Genomic DNA, 23,411 nt, shown 5'->3' with positions numbered 1-23,411 from the left:
ACATGGAGACAAACAGCTGCACTCACAATCATACCTAGGGGCAATTTAGAGTGTCCAATAATGTTGCATATTTTTGGAATGTAGGAGGAAACCGGAGTGCCCGGAGGAAATCCACGCAGGCACGGGAAGAACATGCAAACTCCACGCAGGTGGGTCCGGGATCGAACCCGGGACCTCAGAACTGTGAGGCCAACGCTTCACCAGCTGCTCCACCGTGCCGCTCATTTCATTTCAGTCATTTCAATTTCTTAAAACTTTTGAATGCAACCGTTTAATGTTCCAGTACTTTTTGGATAACTTTCTGTTCTCGGGCGTTTGATCCAAATAGACAAAGAAACAGTTTACTTCCTCACGCTGTTCACATTTTGACATCATGAGACCAAGGAGACAGCAAACAATTCATAAAAAGTGTACCTCGTGAGGATATTATCAGAGAAGTCGCGGCTGAGTTTAGTCACTGAGTGACACCAGCGGGCTGCAACAGATTAAATTTCCTTCATAGGACGGATAAAACATATCGATAAAGCCAGTTTGGAAGAGTCACAGAAGAGCATTGGATTTATTTATGGCTCAAAATGTATCCATTTTCTTAGCCGCTTATCCTCACAAGGGTCGCGGGAGTGCTGGAGTCTATTGCAGCTGACTTAGTGCAAAAAAGCTGGGATATACCCCTGGACTGGGTACACAAACAATTTTCAGCATTGAATTAATCTGGAAATTGCAGTATCCAGAGAAAACCTACACAAACATGCGTACTCAACACAAGAAGGCTGAAGCCAAGACTTGAACCCAGGACCTCTGAGCAGTGAGGCAGACATGATGTCCAGTACTGGACTATGAGCAAAGACCTGTTATGAACCTTTGTTCACCATCCCTGTTAGAGAGCAACAATGTGTGCAGAAAGTTCTGAAACGTTCAACAGTTTGACATTCAAACATTTAGAGAGTCAAATTATGTTAACCTGGCAAGTTTATTATTTGAAATTCATCACGCTATTTCACCCAACCAGAAAGAAAATCACTCACTTTTTGTGAGTAGGATGGATGGCTTTTTAGGTGGATGGATATTTCTGATGAATCGATAGACAGAAATAAAAAGATAGCTCGGCCTCCTCAGTTACTTTCATGTGTACATGTATTGTGCTCCTAGTCCAAGTTTGGACACACTCCAGTGCTATTAACGTGAAATTGTCCAAACCTTTTCAAGATTGTTTAGGTACCGTTAACCCACTATAAGTATATCAATTGTTAATTTATCCGACAATCTATTTTTAGAACGTCCTAGGTTTGGTTATTTGCAACCACAAAGCCCATATCACCACATATTTTTTTAAAACTTTGTTTTCAAACATAGTCTTGGTCATGTTTTAGTGTTTGGATTAAGTCTAGTTTGTGTGTTGCTGTACAACGCCAGTAATAAAAGCCATTTTCGCCCGGTTGAAAGGCGAACCTGAGAGAAGCGAGCGTCAGCAGTTGACCCACTTTTGACGGTACCGGAGCCTCCCACAACAAGCCGGAGCCAGGAAGCTGCGGTCGCCAGGCACTTGGAGGAAGTTCTTGAAGTTCCACATCTGCCGTCCAAACTTTGAAGACGTGGTACTCGCTCGCTGCTGACAGTTCGCTGCTACCTATCATTCATCACTTATTAAATATTTTCTCCCTTCGAGATCCAGTGGACAACGGAGTCTGTGCACGATGTCTGTCGCTGGGATTAGGAAGCAATTTTATAAAGCCAGTCAGGTAAGGGCACGGCCATTTCTCTCATTTTAATTAGCCGCTAGCTAGTCTGTTAGCACAGTTTCTCATGGTAACCGTACGTAGTCCCCTTACTTGCTCGCTAAATAACGCCAATTTGGGATTCAAACGTCTTTGCATGTTAAATGTCTAAAAGGGAATGTTAGCATAGAGCGTTGCTGGAACATACATAAAACTTAAATGAACGAACTAACGTGGATGCATAGAACCTACTGGCTTCTGCTTTATTTTCAGTTTAGGTAGCTTTATGATGCTGAAGTTGTAGTTTTTGCTCTTGGGATTCTCCACGTTGTCAAATGTTTATAAAGTTGAAATTTCACCTCAATCTAATCCCCGGAAAAGGATGCGGACAGTCGCCTCGATTCAGTCTTCACTGGGATGACCGAGAATCTAAACTGACATAAGGAAAAACATATATATATATATATATATATATATATATATATATATATATATATATATATTTAGCAAGCACACTATTTGTAACAGTAAGTTAAAATGACGTTAGCATCTTCACTCGCGGGGAAAAAAAACCTTTTTATTCATTTATTTTAATTTGAATGCAAGGTAGACTACTTCCTTAACGTTACAATACAGTACTTTAAAAATATTATGCGACACTACAAAAATGCAGCTGTTTCCATGTTTATCTGAATCATTTTGGAAATGAGGATATATTTTATGCGGTTGATATACAAATGGATGTTCCTGTCTCTTAATCATATGGGAAGACAAATTCTTTTAAATTAGAAGTGGGGGGGGGGTGCTTAGTCTGAGGACACATGCTGAAGAGATTTAACAGAATACTTGACCATCTGGCCATCATTTATCCTAAGTGATGGAAGTACGGATCAATGATCAGCGTTTGTCACTGAAAAGCACATAATTGTGAATTTGTGATTCATAACTTCTTTTATCATTCGTAACAGGTTGTAAAATTCATCAGGTAAAAAGATGATTGGATATGAAATGAAACAGTGTCTTGTCAGTTAAATGGATGAGAAATTTTTAACACTCACACTGGCCTAGGTTTCTGTTGCCCCTTGAGAAAAGGGAAGCTTCACAAAAACACAACATAACTGGCATAACCGGTATGCTTGGAAGATGGTTGTTTTGCAAGTCACTGATGTGGCCCAACAAAATGCAATTGGAGAGTCCCGTGAACGTGGTGGGAGTGTCCCGCATGGTGACAACCGGAATCTTAGTTATGTCAATAACCCGCCCGTACCAGTTTTATAGTCCAGTGGGCACAGATGCTGACAGAAGCTTAACAAATATAAACAAGCGAAGGCCACATGATTATTCATAATAGAGACACTGCAACCCTGTGTATTGTCATGGAAAGTATTTTTGTGACCATTTTTCACCTCGAGATGATACTCTTGAAAAATGTGGTTCACTTTTAATGAAGAAGGCAAATTGATATCTAGATACATTTTAGTTGGCAGGTACAAAACAATATAACAAATTCTCCAACACTTGTTTTAAATACAATTTTTTTTCAACTTTTGTTAATTTTTGTTTTCTGAAGTGTAAGTTTCTGATTTATTGTTTTACGTTTCCTATCCACCGTACAAAACTTTTAACCATTATTTAATTGTTTATATCAGAATCAGCATTAATGGCCAAATGTGTAAAAACAAGCAAGGAATTTTTCTCTGGCAGTCGATGCTGCCCTGGTGTTCCCATATGAAGGAATGGGGTTGCACATAATATATAGTTGTCAAACTTTTAGCATCTTTAAATATATCAATTGTACCTGCAGAATTTTAACATAGGAGGTTTGATGCGCAACAAGCAATGCAGCTTAACCTGATTGAAATGTCACGCAGTTTTTATATGTGGCTGGCTTTCAGTCACTAGTTTTGCTTCACAGAATCACCGTTTTGAATCACATGTGAACACGATCAAGATGTGACAGATGGATCAATCAAAAATGCCATGTCTCAACACAAATTTCGCAACATAAATATACATTTCTATGTATTAAGAAAGATCCCACTGGTTGTCACAGAGCTGTACCATAACAGTGTATATATTGTTCTGCGATAGCTCTTTATGTATCTGTGGATCGAAAAGTGAAGTCTCTCTTGGAAATGTATTGGTGCAGAGGGAGGGAAGTTAGGTGCAAGGTGTCTCATATTAGAAACATTTAGTTGGTCTTTTTATTTGTACTCTCTTTATTGCAAGTCATTGTCTACAAAGTGGACAGAAGACAGGCATATCCCATTGCATGGTTGTTTACGTCGTTCATACAGAAAACACTAAATATCCATCAATCCATTGTCTTGGCCGCTTATCCTCACGAGGGTCATGGGGAGTGCTGGAGCCTATCTCAGCTGTTAACGGGTAGGAGGCAGGGTACACCCTGAACTGGTTGCCAGCCAATCGCACTGCACATTGAGACAAACAGCCGCACTCACAATCACACCTAGGGGCAAATTAGGGTGTCCAATGTTTTTGGAATGTGGGAGGAAACCGGAGTGCCTGGAGGAAACCTGCGCAGGCACGGAGAGAACATGCTAACGCCACACAGGCGGGTCCGGGATTGAACCTGGGACCTCAGAACTGCAAGGCCAATGCTTTCCCAGCTGCTCCACTGTGCTGCCAACACTAAATAGTTAAAAAAAAGTTCGCCACAGAAATCAACAATAAAACAAGACTTGAGAATTCAAGAAGATCGATTGGATGGATTTATAAAGGTAATCCTATTTTCTGAGTTATTCTCGCAAGATTTGCTGATGTCTAGCGTGATGTTTTTGTGAAATTTAGGGATGGATGTGCTCCCAAAACTTATTGGTTGAACTTGTAAGATGATTCGCATGTTTAATGTTTCCAGACCTCGCTGACAGTTTGGTTCTTTTGTGATCTCAGATGGTGAGTGAGAAGGTCGGCGGTGCGGAAGGAACTAAGCTGGATGACGATTTCAAGGACCTCGAAAGGGTATCACATGCATTTCAAGATAAACAAGTCACTGTAATTATGCATTTGCGCTTGGTTAAGTAGCTTTCTCCCCCTAACCTGTGCGTCCGCCCAGAGAGCCGATGTGACCAGCAAAGCAGTAGTTGAAGTCATCAATAAAACAACAGAATACCTCCAGCCAAACCCAGCCTACAGAGCTAAACTGTCCATGCTCAACACGGTGTCAAAAATCCGCGGGCAGGTGAAAAGTCCTGGCTACCCGCAGTCCGAGGGCCTGCTAGCAGAATGCATGATTAAATATGGAGCGGACATGGGCGAGCACAACAACTTTGGTAAGTAAGGTTTTTTTTAAGGCTAACATTTTATTTGGAATAAGGAAGGAATGTTTTTTGAAGAACTGAACACAAGTGGATGTCATTTAAATAGTGCAAAAGCCAGCTGTCACCTTTCCACCACATGATACCAGAATGACTTGACTTTTTATTTAATTTTTTTTATTAGCAAAGCCAGGTATTATATGCTAGTATTTTTAGTTGCTATTCAAATTGGGTTTCTAGTGAGAGGCTCACATTTCTTAGCCTGTGACCCATACTTCACAAAGCTGCATTTGGTACGTTTCCCTGCAGGTGGCGCTCTCATGGATATTGGAGAATCGATGAAGAAGTTGGCCGACGTCAAGGACAGACTGGACATTGACGTAAAGCAGAATTTTCTTGACCCGTTGCAAGGAGTCGTTGAGAAGGACATCAAAGATATTCAGGTACAAGCACAGGGCTAGTAAGCCCCCCGTCAAAAAAAAATGTTGTGGTTCTCATTTCCTACATTTCAGAATTAGGGTTAGTAGGTAGAGTTTTTTTTTTTTTTTTAAATGCGAAATATTTTTACTCCATCTCCAGCACATGGTCCCTCCATTTTCTCGTTAATTCGTGCTCTCGTGCATGACGATCAAAATTCATGATGGCGTCTCGCGAAACACCAAAATATTAGCAGAGATTCTAAATAAACTTGATTATGTCGCAAATGAGGTGGAGAGTATGACACAAATGCAGGAATCCAAGACGTAATCAACTACAATTAAAAAAAGTAATCTTAATTTCTGCCTTTGCAATCCTTTCCCACTATCAGCACCATTTGAAGAAGATGGAAGGCCGCCGCCTGGACTACGACTATAAAAAGAAACGTCAGGGTAAAATTCCAGATGAAGAGATCAGGCAGTCCCTGGAGAAGTTCCATGAGTCCAAAGACATGGCTGAGAGTTCCATGTACAACCTCCTGGAGACTGATGTAAGTGGCTAGCTGACTGATTTATGGTTGTAAAGATGGCACATATTTGGTTACATGAAATACTTTTTCATGTTGCAAAATGTCACTGCTGTTCTGTAAATGCACTTCAGCAAACTAAAGAAGTCCACACTATGGATTTTTATTTATTTATTACTGACTTTGTCAGGCATTTTCTGATTGGGAACAGTTGTAGTGGTATCAGCCCTGGGTGTGGGTATAAAAATTGAACTCTGGTTTGAGAAATGTGTGTGTTATCTGGGGGGGGGGGGGCAATCACTTGTTCACACATGGCCATGTAGGTTTGGATTTTTTTCATGAAACCCCTCATTTAAAAACTGCATTTTGTGTTTGCTTGGTTGGTTTTGAGTAATATTTAAATTTGTTTGATGATGGGCAATACTCATTTGTGAAAAAAAATCAGGAAGCAGAGCAACCACTTTTTCACACCTCTGTATGGCCTTGCATTTAGCGTTTTCCAGCAGTTGTCAGATGTGCTCTACTTTTTTATTTTGTTTCATTTATGAATGAACACGCAGCATTGTGAACTTGTCTAAACAGCTTAGTTGTGGGTTTTTTTTTTTTTTTTTTTTGGGGGGGGGGGTTTAGTTCAAGTTTAAAATGGCTAGATTTTGAGGAACTCCAAAAAATAACTCGCATTATCTTTTTCATTTTGGTAATTTTTCTGTAGGTGGAACAGGTTAGCCAGCTGGCATCTTTTGTGGAATCCATGCTACAGTACCACAGAAGCGCCACAGAGATTCTGGAGGAACTTTCTGCCGATCTCACAAGAAGGTCAGCTTGGGTTGGTGACTATTTGTGGACCTTGATGTCCTATGCATAATAATAAGTGAATATAAACTTGATCAAATATAATTCCTTTTAAGTGATCAGTAGATATTGTGATTATTACACTATAAAATTGATTTAACGAGGTTGTGGCGTTTCCATAATGTCTACTTATTGTGAATGATTTTTTTAAGTTATGAGCATTCAAATTAATATGACTGTTTACATTTCATGCAGGGTGAACGAATGTCAGTCGCAACCAAGACGCGAGTATAGACCCAAACCCCGACAGAGCTTTGACTATGGAGAGACTGAGCAGTCCAATGGCAGTTACTCACCAGCTCCAACAAGCCCTCCAGCTTACTCTCCAGGTAAATTTGCATATATACGGTGCAAATTGCGGTTCATCTATGGCACAGGTGTCAAACTCAAGGCCTGTGGGCGAAGTCAAATCACGTGTATCAACTTCCGTGATTTTTGTTCAAATCCGTACCAAAATTTCAAATTGTCATATCATAAATGATGACATTGAGGTGTTGCAAGCATTTTTGTGTTATCAAACATTAACAAGAGTTGAAAAACCCATTAACCTTGATTTCTGATTCCGAACCTAGTTGATAAATTTGTGTAAATATGATGGGTCAATTAACGATTTTCATGGTTTCAGTTATAACGGCCCCTCTGAGAGAAACTGTAACTCCAATGTGGCCCACAATAAAAACGAGTTTGACACCCCTGATATATGGGCTTTTACTACAATTTACACCAATCTGATCAGCATGATGGGTATCGGCCAATAATTAGCACCAATGCCCTTAGCGTCATGATTCGCCGATTCGATCAATGACATCATTGATTATCTCCGCAAAAGACATTTACCCAACATCACTGTCGTGTATAATATATTCAAATCCAAAAGCTAGTTTATTTTTAGCCTTGCCGCCAGTCTTTTGACATACAGCAGTACTGTAAATATCTGACCAGCAATAGTTATTTAAAAATAAAAAAACATCTGAGACTGACACCACGTAATGCCCAGATCAGACTGCAAGACAAATTTGGTCTTTCGCGATTACACTATATCAGACTACAGCAATAAAATCTTGTGGCCACCAACCTGGCCCCTCCTCTTAAAGTCCCATGCATATACGGAGACCACAATACATCATTACACTCTTTTTTTTGTACATGTTATCTTTATTTTGGATTCAAGTACATGTGTTAATAAGTTTACATGTGTTCAAAACATGTGGGTAAGAGAAAAACTATCGTGATTCTACTCATAACTGGTGTCTTTCCCTTTGCACCGTAAACAATATCCAGGTCCCTTCGTCCCAAGAACTTCCATCAAGAACAGAGCGCGTGAGTGAGCCAGAATATGGGCAGCCCATATTATTTGGGGTCCCTCTGTTGCACATCTAAGAGGCAAAATATTGCCGCGTCTAAGGGATTTGGAACCGGGTCCACTAACATTGTTGAAGGGTGCTGTCGGGTTTGTCAAATACGTAAGGCTGCAGGTACATACAACCTTTACTAAAGCACCCTCCTCATTCCTGTTTTTTGAGACATCTTTTTTGTGAGGGGTTGTATATGTCTGACAGCCTTTTTACTGGAAACTTTTCTTCCCCTCCCATCAAACCTCCACCACGGCAGGAAATTATTTTTTTTATTTTAATCAACAGCTTTCATAAAGGTGCTCCAGATCCAAATTTAGCATAATGAATTTATATCTGATCTGATGACCTCAGACCTTTGTGAACTTGTTAAACGGGATTGCTGCCAGTATGAATCAGATCCTAAAAACATTTGGTTTCACATTATAGCTCCTGATCCTGCAGAGAAAATTCCCTTCTTATGATGGTCTAATTTTGACTACTAAATCCAAATTCAAGCACCTCTTTTTTTTTGTTGAATTTGCATCTAAGCTTAAAGCCTGAAATCATCCTTGATGGAGGTAACAATTAAATGTTTTATGTCGCTGTCAGTCTTCAGACAGTTTCACTTATAACACCAGAGATGATAATGTCTGTGTTCCGAATGAAATGGTATCCTAGTCGATACTAATTGAAGTCAAGAGGGAAACTGTCAAACTGCCTCACGTTGTTCCACTTTGTCCCGTTTCAGCAGCCGAGCCATGCTGCAAGGCGCTGTACGACTTTGACCCCGAGAACGAGAACGAGTTGGGCTTCCGCGAGGGGGACACCATCACCTTGGTCAGTTACATTGACGAGAACTGGTTTGAGGGAAAGCTTCATGGCAAGACGGGATACTTCCCCAACAACTATGTCGAAGTGATCGTTCCGCTGTCACAATGAACGCGATGTGGCAGTGTAAAATGGGGAATGTAACTAGGAGGATGGTCCACTCAAGCGAGAAAAATAAGCATCTCATGAGGGCGCATTTTGCTATCCTTCATCGTTTGGTCAAAAGCATTGTCATTTTTCACTTTCAAAAGAAGGACCAAAGGTTTTTAAGTTACAAAAGCTCCATTGAAATGCTTGGGTGCATTTGCTACACTCCCAAGTCCATCCATCTGTTTTCCAAGCCGTTGATCCTCACAAGGGCTTTGACCTGTAATATACATGTGCACCAGTGCATTATTACTTAAGATAAATCTTTCAGGAAGCTTTCCCAACACTAGCATGCGCACTAACTTTATTCATATAGTCACTATGCAATTAGAATACCTTTTGATTATTGTCGCTAAACACATTTTTATTTATTTGTGCCCACCCCCATCCTGCTGGAGTCGTTATAAAGGTCAGCTCTTTTAGCTAATCCAGTACTGCCACCTAGTGTTGTTTACTGGTTGAAACCTAATGTCTCCAATCTGATTCTGAAATTCCTTTTTGTTTTTTTTAAACTAAGAAATATACTTGTTTGCTTAAAGAGTGGTATTTGTAGAAATCGTCTTTATCATATAGAAAATGCCACAGGGGTTTTGCATCTTGGCTGTTTATAGCTCATAGCATATCGGCAAACACAATGTCACAAAAAGTATAAATACCTAAATAATAATGGTCTAGTTGGAGAGTCTTTAATTCTTCTGCCTGTCACTATATACTATATATTCTCTGTCACTGGCATTGAATGATGAACAAAGACTCACTTTTAGTGAATAACTTTCCCATCTCACTGTGGTTTAGAAATGCTGGACTAACCTATAGTTGATGTCACTTTATATGAACACTAATAATATTTCTTGGACGTATAATTCAAATATTAGCTTTTATTTGCCACACAGACAAGACCACACATCAGGTCCCGTTGAATGCATTTTAAAAACTCTTAATTGTACGATTTGACACAGCTCGAGCATTGTTCTTTTGCGCTTTACTTCCCTCCCCCCACCATCTTTAACAGGTTCCATTTAACACAAAAAAAGGAAGTGCAATGTCCATCCATCCATTTTCTGTACCTCTTATCCTCACTTGGGTCGGGGGCGCTGCAAAGCTAAGTAGCGCTTTACTACTTTTTTTTTTTTTTTTTTGGTTTAATGTACTCCAACCATTGATAGATAGTGAAAGTGTGTTAGCAATACTTTTTGCTTCCGCTCCTTTACTTTCCCAAGTTTGATCGATGCTGCTGGCAGTGTCGCTTATGTCCGTCAGTGAATTGCTTGCCTGTGATTTGTTTTTGTCAAGATGGTGGACGACCCATAACCTTTTTGTATTTCAACCTTTAATTGGAAGCGTGTAAATTGCTCTGTGTATTGGGCCAAATGCTGCACCAGAATAGACTGATTATGGATAACCCATCTATTGTGCACAGAGTTTACCAACTACAGAGACTCCCATGACACTGTGCCCGTTTTCATTTTGATATACAAGCAGGCAGTGAAATCCGATGGTCCGCTCGATTCCCCAAAATGCTGAATTTCACCACCACGCTCGACTCTGCCATCACTGTTTGAACCTTGAGTGGAAAAGACATTTCTTTTCAGGAAGACAGACACACAGCAGAGGATTATGCTCTCCGCCTCTTGTCTTTATTCACCACCTGCCTCCTGTTCCCCCTGCGCCCTGTCTCATTATCTGGCCCCATCCCAATCCCATGGTGCCTTATGGAGCTCTGGTTCATCGCTGGAATAATCTTGTTGTAGATTTATATGCATCTGAATGTTGTTTGCATTCCTCCTGATGCCGTTCGTTTGTTGTTTTGTTGTTGGCGGTGGTCGTCTGTCCTGAAGAATAATTTCAGTACATGTTTTAGGTGTGTGTTTACATGCCTCATTACACTAAATCAAAGCAGGGTCATATTTTGGATAGTACTAAAGATTAATAATGACTAGGAATGGAGGACTTCATCTAGAGGGCTTCTTGGTTGTCGTCGTATAAAGGCTGCAACTGACCTTTATTACAACACTAAATTCCAAAAGAGACTTACGTGTCGCACCATTAATGAAGGATGTGGTTTATTTAATTACACTTTATGTTCTATCTCGAAATATAACCTCTTTGCATGCATCTTTATTTACAATGTTTTATATGTAATTTGGTGACTGTGAGACATGGGGAGATTAAAAAATGGGATTATCCTGGATTATCTTGAGGATATGTGGATTACCTCTGTATGATGTTTAATTTTTGTTAATTTTATGTATTATATATAAAAGGGGGGATGGAGGCTGTCAATTTGTTTATTGAAATAAATATTGTCATACTGTACCTGTTTTATGTGAGTATGTTATGTTATGTTTTGCATCATTTAGTTTTGTGTAATGAGCAGCACGGTCCAGTGCAATGACAATCGTGCAAATTGTGTCAAGGTTCAAGGACTGTATGCAGTTTAAAGCGATGAGCTGTACAATAGTCTATATGATAGACTCTATCATATATAATACTTCTTGTTTTCCTTTCGGTTTGTCCCGTTAGGGGTCTGGACTGTGTGTCATCTTTTTCCATTTAAACCTATCTCGTGCATCCTCCTCTCTAACACCCACTGTCCTCATGTCCTCTCTCACAACGTCCATCAACCTTTTCTTTGGTCTTCCTCTCGCTCTTTTGCCTGGCAGCTCCATCATCAGCACCCTTCTACCAACATACTCACTCTCTCGCCTCTGGACATGCCCAAACCATTGAAGTCTGCTCTCTCTAACCTTGTCTCCAAAACATCCAACTTTGGCTGTCTCTCTAATGAGCTCATGTCTAATCCTGTCCAACCTGCTCACTCCAAGCAAGAACCTCAACATCTTCATTTCTGCTACCTCCAGTTCTGCTTCCTGTTGTTTCTTCAGTGCCACCGTCTCTAATCCGTACATCAGGGCGGACCTCACCACTGTTTTATGAACTTTGCCCTTCATTATCGTAGATAATACTAATACTGGTTAACCCAGCAGGGTGTGACAACAACTCAAGTAGGGTAACTGGCAGCATGTTGCACTTCTTAATATCCATCCATTTTCTTTGCTGCTTATCCTCACAAGGCCCGTGGGGAGTGCTGGAGCCTATCCCAGCTGTCAACAGGCAGGAGGCGGGGTACACCCTGAACTGGTTGCCAACCAATCGCAGGGCAAATGGAGACAAACAGCCGCACTCACAATCGCACCTAGGGGCAGTTTAGAGCGTCCAATAAATGTTGCATGTTTTTGGAATGTGGGAGGAAACCGGAGTGCCCGGAGAAAACCCTCACAGGCACAGGGAGAACATGCAAACTCCACACAGGCGGGTTCGTTAGGTCGACACTTTACCAGCTGCTCCACCATGCCGCCCCTTCTTAATATATACCCTTTATAATATTCTTCGAAGGGCTCGACCCTGGTGACCCGTCCCCTTTCAAGGGAAATCTACATCCAATTATTTTATTCATCATGGGGGTCTTAAAGCCGTGCTTTGTCTAGTCCCTCACCTTGGATCTGTTTGCCATGGGTGACACTGCCGGGGGCGGCACGGTGGGGCAAATGGTTGAAGCGTTGGCCTCAGAGTTCTGAGGACCGGGGTTCAAATAAAAGAGGTTATGAGGTTTTGTTAGTAATGTTTTAATAGAGGAAGGGAAGGAGGGATGATTACTTTCCCTTGGAGGGTTTTTTGCGTTAATCGGAGCCTCCATTCCCTGAGAAGGGTTGCGTCAGGAAGGGCATCCGGCGTAAAAATTGTGCCAAACACATATGTGCGTTCATCTGAGATGACACGCTGTGGCGACCCCGAAAGGGACAAGCCGAAAGAAACTTACTGTGTTTGATTAATACCTAAACTTGTTTAATGATGGGAAAAAAAGGTTGACAAACACGCAAAAAAGTAGGATATATGGAAAGGGGTCAACACTTTTTTACACCACTGTGGCTTCGGTGGCCAGTCCTGAAACGTTTCAGACTGGCTCCATCCAGGATCTACGCTGCCTCTTGCCCAAATTCGCATTAGCTGTCAATTTAAAGAGGATAAACCATAAAGAAATTAAACGGATGGATTGATGTAATGTGCAACACAAGACCAAAAAAAAAAAAAAAATTCACATGTAATCTGCCATTATCTTGATACTAGTTTCTGGGTTCTACCAATTTGCAATTAGGCGACAGTTGCCTACAAAGCATCACAATCATTTGGAGCACAACCAATCTCCAATCTGCACCGCGCAACCCCCACCCAGACACAGTATCCTCCTCGACGAGCCAGCTGTTGGCTTCTTGCCACGGCACCATCTCATCGGTAGAAGGCGTGTCCCCTGCCCGGATTGCTCTGTGCGCCCCTTTGTCCTCCGGTGGGTGGTGGCGGCGCTCGGCCGACGACACTAATGGCGGCTGCAGCCGTCAGGCAGCGCCCTGGGCCGGGGGGAACCCGCGCGCAGCTCCCGCCCTGTTACTACGAAGGATACCTGGAGAAGCGAGGACCCAAAGAAAAGGTAGCTTCCTCCGGCTTTTCGTGCCGGTGCGTCCCCACGAGCTATTAAACTTCCTTGTTGTGCGGGAATGGGCGAGGCGAGCCAACGTTGCGACCTGCAGAGATTTTCTCCTCGTTTTTGATCACTTCTCACTTTACACTATCATGTCGCGCTTTGAGATCCGCTACCGATTGTCTAGTCAGTGCAATAAAAGAAAACGTCAGGTTTACCGGAGGAATGACACATCGGGGGGGGTGTTTCTAGGAGAATGTCGTAGCCATAGTAACCGTACTCCCTGCTGCTGTGTGTTTCGCTATCTCTTAACTTGCGTAGAAATGTTGAAGCATATCTCTTTTTCTGTGCATGGTGATGACACAAAGGGGATTACTGTACCACCCCCTCGGCTCTCATTAGGAGGCTTTTACCGCACGCTTGGACTTGTCATTTGAGGCAGGCTCAGGTGCAGGATAATGCGGTGGTCCACTGACAGCAGCTGCTGCCCACCTACCATCAATCCCATTGGCAGACAATGAGATGCGGTGGTGTCTTGAGATCGGAGCCAATTGTTCCGTGCTCACGCTCATAACTCAAAACACTCTGAACTCGTATCTTCTCCCCCTGAAATCAATGGAAATTCCATTTATCCAGACCAGCCTTTCACCCCACCCCCTCCGGTCCCCTCCCAAAATCCATCCACCCATCCATTTTCGTTGCCGCTTATCCTCACAAGGGTCGCGCGCGGGGCGTCCTGGAGCCTATCCCAGCTGTCAACGGGCAGGAGGCAGGGTACACCCTGAACTGGTCGCCAGTCAATCGCAGGGCACATCAAGACGCACTCACAGTCACACCTTGGGGCAATTTAGAGTGTCCAAATTAATGTTGCATGTTTTTGGGATGTGGGAGGAAACCAGAGTGCCCGGAGAAAACCCACGCAGGCATGGGGAGAACATGCAAACTCCACATGGGCGGGTCCGGAATTGAACCCGGGACCTCAGAACTCTGAGGCCAATGCTTTCCAACTGATGCACCATGCCGCCTCCCCTCCCAAAATGGAATGTTTAATTTTGATTTAAAAAAAAAATAAACCTTCATAGTATAATTTTAATGCAGCGATGACTTGATTAAATAGAATTGAAAAGATTTAAACACTTGCTGCTCGTTGGGGACAGTGGAAGAGTTCATTGAGATGTATCATCTCCACTCAGCTCATCGGTTCAGAATTGATATTAGTTGTTCTTTGGAGAGGATTAAGGATATATGACAGAGTACTGTGTTGTCTATCCACATCTGTTGCTGCGCCGTGAGCGTTCGTTCTGTTTCATAGGAGGTTATAGAGCTCGTGTACGTGACGTCACCATTTTCACGGCGCCATATTGCCGGTCAAACAGACCCACTCGACATTGTGGGAGACATTGAACCGGTGGAGAATATTTACAATACGTGAGACCTGTTGTGCTGTTCGTTGTAACAACAGACGAGAGAGATATTCAAAGAGATCATTCTATCCAATACCACCTGAAATGACCGGAAAATATCGATGGATGGATGGATGGATGGTGCCCAACCAAAATACACACACGCCTGTGTAGCGATTGCTTCATTTCATGTAGGAATTATTCTCAAGCTCAAATTACTAAAAAGTATTTATAATGCCAAATTGGTCATTTGAGAACAATGCGTGTTTAAAAAAAAAAAAAAACTCTCTGTCGCAGACCTCCTCCTGCGTAAGGAGGTTAAGCATGACCGCAATCGCTTCCATGTACATTCGATGGAGATGACTCTGTCCTCTTTTTTTTTTTCTCAATCATATTTAATGAATGCGAGTTTGTGTAAAACCAGGGGTCATTTATTTAAATATTGGTATTTGTATTGAATACTAGCTGAAAAGATCAATCGATTCCGGCAAAGTGTAACGTGTTGCCGAACACACTTCCGCGTTCACGAGCCGTCAAAACCGTCACTATGTGGGATTTATTCCTGGTGAGAACAGATCCAGCAACAAAGTATTTGTACGCGTCCAGACTTTTATACGCTTTCAAACTTTTCCGTGTAAATCTCGCCGACTTACTCACCAGATCCATGTGTAGATCCAGTTGTCCAAGACGGAAGCGAATTAACTGTCCAATTTCTTATCGGCGAAAACATCGATTTCGGCATTAATTACATGTCCTCTATGCCGAGTTTAACCATTTTTTTCCACTTACCGTCGTTTATTTACACCTTCTAACAGGTGTCTGTCGGTAACAGACAAGACTGGACGACATATTTCCGTGTCGTCTCCAACCGACTTAGCATTGAGCAATGCTTAGCTTGACCGGCTATATGGCGAGGTAAACAAAAGTCACGTGATTTTATGATGTAAGTGCATGAGCTCGAGAGCAAGCAGCATCTATACTATTTAGCATCAAGCTACCTGACTGTAAGGCTAAGCTATTTAGTTGTTTTAAATACACAATGTGTAATTCTCAAGGCACAGCTATACGTGGCTGAAGAAGAAACACTAAGCAGATGCTACTGTACAGTTGTGATTTCTTTGTTACAGGCACCCAAGCGGCTGTGGACTTGTCTGTGTGGGAATGCGTTGTATTTCTTTAATAATTCCAAGGACACTCACGTAAGTATGATGTAAACGACATGGTGGTGGGTAAAGCTGCCTTGAGATCTAAAGGTTATTTACAATTTGTGTGTATTGTAGTATGTTGAGAAGCTGGACCTCAGCGGGTTTGTGTCCCTGAAGGATGACTGCAGCCGGGACAAAAATTTGGAAGCAGCCAGACTCATCCTACGCATGAAGGACGGAGAAACCAAAATAACAGTAATCCCTTTGGAACATGTCACGTTGTAGTGTTTTATAGGTACTGCTGAAATGATAGTAAACCCTCGTTCTGTCTTCTGCGTAAGTCAAAGTGGTGGAATCACTATTCTACGATGCAGTTTATTATCAGGAAAAGTTGAAAAAAAATTGCTTTAAAAAAAGTATTTTTTAGGCTTGGAACGCATTATTTCATTTTCCATTCATTGTAATGGAAAACATGCTTTGGTTTTTGAATGTTTTGGTTTTCAACCAGCCTTCTGAAACAGATTGTGTTCGAGAACCAAGGCACCACTGTATGAAAATATTTTATTCTTTAGTTGCTAACTAAGATGATGTCTCACAAGATTTACTGGTGTGTGAATCTTGACGTTGTTTTTTTTAAATTTTAAAATGTACTTTTCTTTGGGTGTTGTCAGGGGCATGACTAGGCCACTTCTGTGGGCGGTGCTTCCTGTGGGGGGGCATGGCCAGGCCATTGCCCTGGGCGGTGCGACCTCTGACAGCTGTCACACAGGTGTGTTACATTTTGGACACTAATTGACCAAGCATTTGAGTGGTAAATGTGTCATCGGCATTGACCACGTTGTTGTGTGTGCTTTACTGCATTCTAGGATACTCCGCAAGTTTAGTGTAGAGCATTCCTATGTCACAGCGAGCCTGTGCCTCTTTAGTTTGACCACGTCTTGTCCATGTTTCTAAGTTTGCCTCGTAGTGATCGGACCTTGTGCACGTTTTTGGATCTTGCCTGTTGCCTAGCATTTATGTGCTTCCACCTGTTTTGGACTGCCTTTTCGTGTCCGACCTCCTTCTGGAATAAAACCACTCTTAATATCATGCCCTCGCCCTGGAGTCCTGCATTTGTGTCCACCCCCGTGCTGCTTGCTCATGACAGAACAAACTACCCCATGACGATGACACATTTCCCACTAAAATGCCTGGTCAATTAGTGTCCAAAATGTAGCGTGGCTGTGTGACAGCTGTCAGCCGGCACCACCCAAGGCAGTGGCCTGGCTATACCCCTGACAGGTGTTAAACATTGGAAGTTACACTCTGTTTTTTTTTTTTTTGCAGGCACCAAATCTAGAATCAAGGGAGCTATGGAAGGGTTTTCTCTTCTCTGTCATCGATGTAAATATCAATTTTGACACTTGTCCAGCCCCCACCCACAACCCCTCACATCGTCTCTGCATCATTCCATCATCAAACCTGTTTTTTCCCCTCTCATTCATAGCTGAATGTACCATCCAGTCTCACGTTGCTGCCTGGCCAGCTCCAAATGCTGAGGGAGGTTGTGGACAAAGAAAGGTCCAGGCGGAGAAGTCGCACCCCCACAAGAGCACCTCCTTCGCCTCTCTCTGTCCCTTTAGTGGGAGAGATCCCCCCGTAGGTTTTTTTCCCAACCAGCACTATACACTCTAGAATATAATTGGCTTGTGCAGTGCAACAAATGTGTATGATTGCGTGTATGCGCACAGTTTTGCCCACGGACATCACCAGATTGTGCCTGTGTGACTAAAAGTGAGATCCAGGATCAGCAAAATAATCACTAAAGCATTATGTAATGTCATTTTTTTCCCCTCCACACCTTGATATAAGAAGTCCGGCAGTCCAGTAAAACAACCATAATAAAGTGATAACTGTTCCCCACCTTAACTTTGGTCCTATTAAAGCACTGATATGATTGTGACGAAGCACGCAAGTTTAGCCAACTTGCTGTGCATGCGCAACACTTCTAGCTCTCTTACACTCCTTTATTGTTTTGGCATGGCGACCTTGGCCAAATGTGTGGCTTAGAAGGATATACCGGTCCAAGGTTTCCCCTATGTTAATGAATCATTGCTACTATTGCAATGTACAAAGGGGCATTATGTCTTTGGCAATGTTTAGTGCTATTGACTGTATGATTGTGATTGGGCTTCTTTCGTGTATGCGCAAAACTGTTGAAAAACAACTTTGTTCATGTTGTCTGTTTCTGAGTAAGAATTCTAGTTACATTTAGTTGCTAAATGTAGCGACTCAGGCTGCAGCTATCAAATATTTTTACAATTAAATATTCTGCAGACTTCTTTTTGCTAATTGAGTAATTGGATAAAAACTGATTTTGCATTGTAAGCTGCAAAATGTGCATATGAGGTGCAGTTTTTAATTTTGTCCGCCTGAGGTCACTGTCATTACATTTTACACTGTAGTTTCTGTGACTTTGAATGCGCTGTTGTGGTATGCAAGTTCAGATTTGCAGTACACATGTGCTATTGTAAACTAGCTCTTATCTTTTCGCAGCTATGTTGTTAGAGTAAGCGGTGCATGTCAAGTCATGATGATGGATGAATTTCCTAGCCGCTTACCCTCACGAAGGGTCGCGGGAGTGCCGGACCCAATGCCAGCCATCATCGGGCAGGAGGCAGAGTACACCCTGAACTGGTTGCCAGCAAATCACAGGGCACAAAGAGACAAACAACAGTCGCACTTAAAAGCAAATCTATGGGCAATTTAGTGTCTCCAATTGATGATGATGGATAAATATTTCATATTATTCAATTGAATTAAGTTAAGTTCCTTTGTATTAAACAGGTCAGTAATAGCTAACAAACAAATTCCCATTTTATTTCGGGTTTAACATGGTACTTGTGTTTAACGGTGTTGTGATTTTTGAGTGCCCTAAAACCAGAAAGTTTGAGAATCCCTGCCCTCAAGTTGTGGCTGCTGTGTGTGTGATATGATGAGTTTATTAAGATGTGCGGGCGGCTCTGGGTGCAGGTGTTTTCGGCCAGTGTCACGAACTGAAGCCGAAGTCCTCTTAGAGAGACACCCAGATTGTGGCAACATGCTGCTGCGACCCGGGAGAGACGGAAGCTCATTGGCTGTGACCACCCGCCAGGACCTCAACGGGTAAACGTCTGCCTTGCAGACATCAACCACCAAATTTAACATCTCTGCTTCAGATTTTGTCCTTTTGTGCTTCATCCAGATCTGTGTTCAGACACTACAGAGTCACACAGAGGGACCAGGGTGGCTATGTGATTGATGTTGAAAATCCAGTAAGTCGTACTTTTCATAACTGGAATTGTAGTACAATGTGATTAAATTGTTTGGTGCTAGCTAATCGCTGGTTCTCCAAGTGTGCTACAAGTACCACTAATCATGCATGGGTTCCCTCGAGTGTTTCGCAAAAGTATCGCTGAACTAAATGTTCAAATTATGTCACAGTTGTTTTGTTGTTTTTTTTTTAAATCAAGTACAGTTAATTTGTATTTAAATTGTAATTATAATACGTTTGTAATGAGAGACATTTTTTGACCCGGTTCGTGGCATAAAGAACTTAAAGCCCAAGTGTCATCCCTATAAACATTCTAAAATAGATATTGTAATGAAAAATACATATAAAATTATTCACTTCAATGTCTATACGAAAAAATAAATGTGAGCAGAGAGCAAGTTGCAGAAATGTCATTCTACGAAATCCATGTCGTCGCCATATTGGCTGCATCCTCCGTCCGTGACATCACCCGGACATTCACCAATGAAAACACGCGGTGCACCCTAACTATGGGAGACAAACGCGCTCCTTCTGACACAGAAGCTCTTTTCAAAAAGGAGAACGCCAGACAATCAAGTGAAGTGGCTTATATTGCACTATTGTTTTGACCCATATTCAGATGATATGCGATCACGGCCAAACCGCATCCCTGTCTGATCCACTTCCGCAACGGAGATGAGCCATCGCGGCTCATCCCAGCTGGCCGGTTTGGCTTATGACGGAGCCGAGCGGTGCTGCTTTCGAGGGTTGTTCATAGATGCCGCAGTACGCGATGAACAACACAGTCGAGCCAGGGCACTTTGTTGCGCGCACGTGGCTGGGTGAGACATTGTCGGCTGGGTTCTTCAGAGCCGCCCCCGTCCGCAAAGCCCGACGCGCAGCCTTCGCAGAAGGCGTGAACGCCGAACACGACGCCTCAGCCGGTGTGGCCGATTTTCGGCGCCGTGGTGGCATATAATGGAGCCGAGCCGTGCTGTTTTAGGGGGATGTTCATAGCCGCCGCTGTACTCGATGAACACCGTCGAGCCGGGGCGCATTACTGTTTGCACGCGGCTGAGAGAGGCATTATTGGCTGGGTTCTTCAGATTCGCCGCCGTCCGCGCAGCAGCCCGACGCATCTTTTGTACGTGGATCTTTTGATATGTTATGAGAGACCGAGTACGTTGTCTGCCCCAAACTATTATTATTTTTAGTAGCTGTATACACACCTACCTCTTATTTGGAACCCACGAAGCTCTCGTCCTCTGCACCCGTGCAATCCATTTTTTCACAAGGAACTGGGTCTCTTACAAACTTATGAAGGGTAAATCCATTCTCCTGAGTGTTCAAGCAATGTCCAGCAATGCAACGAGCCGGCATTTTGGCTAACACGAAGGAACAACGAGCTACGTTCCCGGAGGTAAAACTAATGGAAACAAACGAGTCCACTTGGGGGCGCCGCTGTCCTTTACGTCATTTCCTGCTCCTCAAAAACAAATCCCTCGACAGGATTTTCATGGCAGGAGTTACAAAAAGCTGTATACGTCAAAATCATGTTTTGTGATGGAAAAAAACGCATGGCCCATATTGGCTGACATTTTTTCGTTAATAACATACTAAAAATCATCAATTTCATGAGAGTAGCCCTTTAAGCGCCACTGGTCTACGACAGTGTCAACAGTGTATCTGTTCCTGATGTCACCGCATAATGTACTATTCTTTTATATGATCGATTGATCATAAATGTGCAATGCATCATCACTGACTGATTGAGTCAGTCTTCCTTTTTGCATAATCGCGATGAAACATATCCTCAGTTATAGACAGTGAGTCTATCAATGCTCTAGTCTAGACATCATTGCTCCATAGATTTACAGGAATTTTGCCTGGTACTTTTTATATAATCTAACTCAGAGGCCACAGCTTCCTAAATGGTGGCCCAGGGGCCAGATTCGGTCCATGACATCATTTTATGTGGCCCCCGAAACCAAATCATGTGCATCCACTTCGGGTTTTCTGTTTGTCAAATTGCACATCGTCCACTTTTTAAAACACGGCGATGTTGCAAGCATTTTAATTGTTACCGATCCTCTTTTGAAAATTAACAATACTGATAGTCGATCAAGCAGTTATTGCAATAATAATGAAACCAACACACATTCATATGGGTTCACAGCCCAAACGGTACTCTGAGAGAAGCCATAACTTTGACAAAAATGAGTTTGACCCCCCCCCCCCCGCCCCCCCAGTCGTAGCTGATCTGACGATTACTGTTGGCTTCTGCAGATTCCCTGTGCAACGCTTCATGATGTCATTGATGCGCTGGTGGAGAAGACGGCCGGGACCCTGCAACCTTTCCTGCTAGAAGAACCTTATGAGGAGAATATAAGTGTGTTTATATTGTAGTTTTTTTTTTTTTTTTTTTTTTTAGTCCTGTTCCCTTTTTTCTCCAGGTAGCGTAATCAAATGTTTCTGTCGTCAGCATACGTTTCTGCTAATGACGAGAATGGAGAAAGGATCCTCCACACCGCCCCCACCAGCCCCCTGCCAAAGGCTCCCACACTGCCCCCAAAGCAAGGTTAGTCTCCAAGCAGCTCTCAACAAAAACAGACAATCGAGACTAAAGGCTTATTTACAGTTGGTGCTGATCGTTGGCCCGGCAGCCCCCCACCCCGCTCCCCTGCTCCGGACCGCCGCATCCTGACCTCGTCAGTGCCCGCCTCGCCCACTAACCCAATGAGACGACTCATCTTATCACCTTCCCCTCTCGCACACTGTAAGTGCCACGGTCAGGTGGGAGTACGTCACATAGCGGGGCCTTGACATATAGAGATGAATTAATTCCATGACCACACGTGTTCATACTGTATTTCTGTTCGGCGCAGCTCTCAACGAGGAGCTCAAAATGAAGCTGGAGAAGAGACGAGCCAGTCAGGAGTAATGAACTATTTTAGGGGGTGACGCTGGTGCCGAACCCGCTTCTCATCGCAGCTACGAATTCATTCTGTGCCTTGTAGGTGGAACACAAAAAGCCGTACACGGCAGCCAGCATCGCATAGTTGTCGGAGGTGTGTTTGTCGGACTTGTTGCGATCAAGACTGGTGTAGACACACTTGATACTTGAACTGCGCAAAGTACTGTTTACGAACTATCTCTGAGCACAATTTTTTTCCCCTCACGACAGCCTCGACAACTCAGAATCTGATAAGTAGGGCCTACCGACTGACCCTGGTGCTGTTTTACAGAGCCGGTTGTTTTTTGTTATGTTTTTTTTTTTTTTTTTTGCTCAAGTCATGTAGCTGCTAAGTGACGTTTTCAATTAACAGCGCCGTTGAGAATAAAACAATGCAACAACGTAAGAACTGAGGAACTTTACTGTAGCGATGTAACTAGCCAATTTACAAATAGCAACTCTGTGTTACCTTCTCTACAACTGTGAGTGTGTGTGTGTGTTCCTGTGACTCACCGCCATTTAGACATGTCTGAAAATCCCAGGTGACTCTTTCTATGGAAAACCGTTTGAGCCTTTATTCAATGTCTTTGAGATCCAATTCATGGTCCTTGTGATAGTAAGCACCTTTTTCTCATGAGGCAATTCCCTGCACAACTTGGGTGTACTTGTAACATTCATTTTTCCACAGCTTGCGCAACTTTTGCCCAACTAGAATACAATAAAAGTTTACTATACAGTGCTTGTAAACTACTGGGCTAAACCAGTCACAGCAGTTTGAGCATTTATTCGACATCCATGATTTTCAGCTTGAGGTTGATGTGTTAGTAAGGTTGCATCTAGCGCTTCACTAATGGGGTGTGAATGTCAATTTGTGCAGTTTTAGGTCACAAATAATATGTACTTGTTCAACTAATATGCCAAAGTTGTCCTCCTAGTGTCCAGAAATGTCATGTAGGGAATAATAGTGTGTTGGGGGGGGGGGGGGGTGACAAAAACTAGTAAGACAGTCGTTCTAGAATAGTGCATGGACCCAAAACTGGATATCAAGAATATTAAACAAATGCT

General features: G+C 42.7%; 2 protein-coding genes across 9 annotated transcripts; both read left to right on the top strand.

Annotated features, from left to right (window-relative positions):
* Positions 1-1,097: 1,097 nt before the first annotated feature.
* Positions 1,098-11,400, top strand: LOC133510514 (endophilin-A2-like). Of its 8 annotated transcripts, none has more exons than XM_061838506.1 (10): positions 1,098-1,592; positions 1,673-1,739; positions 4,629-4,697; positions 4,792-5,008; positions 5,303-5,436; positions 5,802-5,960; positions 6,649-6,752; positions 6,984-7,117; positions 8,070-8,108; positions 8,871-11,400. In XM_061838506.1, exons 2-10 carry the CDS (start codon positions 1,695-1,697, stop codon positions 9,059-9,061), a joined length of 1,092 nt encoding a protein of 363 aa, XP_061694490.1. In that variant the 5' UTR covers positions 1,098-1,592; positions 1,673-1,694; the 3' UTR covers positions 9,062-11,400. The 8 variants fall into 8 exon arrangements, with proteins under 8 accessions (XP_061694490.1, XP_061694491.1, XP_061694492.1 ...); XM_061838507.1 differs by having other exon boundaries at positions 1,098-1,595; positions 1,667-1,739; XM_061838505.1 differs by having other exon boundaries at positions 1,099-1,595.
* Positions 11,401-13,288: 1,888 nt separating this feature from the next.
* stap2a (signal transducing adaptor family member 2a) lies at positions 13,289-23,331 on the top strand. Its single transcript, XM_061839202.1, has 11 exons — positions 13,289-13,583; positions 16,105-16,176; positions 16,258-16,377; positions 17,449-17,505; positions 17,609-17,760; positions 19,135-19,266; positions 19,346-19,415; positions 21,680-21,782; positions 21,876-21,971; positions 22,032-22,169; positions 22,279-23,331. The coding sequence occupies exons 1-11, from the start codon at positions 13,476-13,478 to the stop codon at positions 22,332-22,334; spliced, it is 1,104 nt and encodes a 367-aa protein (XP_061695186.1). The 5' UTR covers positions 13,289-13,475; the 3' UTR covers positions 22,335-23,331.
* The last annotated feature ends 80 nt before the right edge of the window (positions 23,332-23,411 follow it).

The sequence above is a fragment of the Syngnathoides biaculeatus genome, chromosome 13, assembly GCF_019802595.1.
Source record: "Syngnathoides biaculeatus isolate LvHL_M chromosome 13, ASM1980259v1, whole genome shotgun sequence".
NCBI classification, from domain to species: domain Eukaryota; kingdom Metazoa; phylum Chordata; class Actinopteri; order Syngnathiformes; family Syngnathidae; genus Syngnathoides; species Syngnathoides biaculeatus.
The sequence above is the reverse complement of the archived record's forward strand: the minus strand, read 5'-3'. Positions and strand labels throughout refer to the sequence as shown.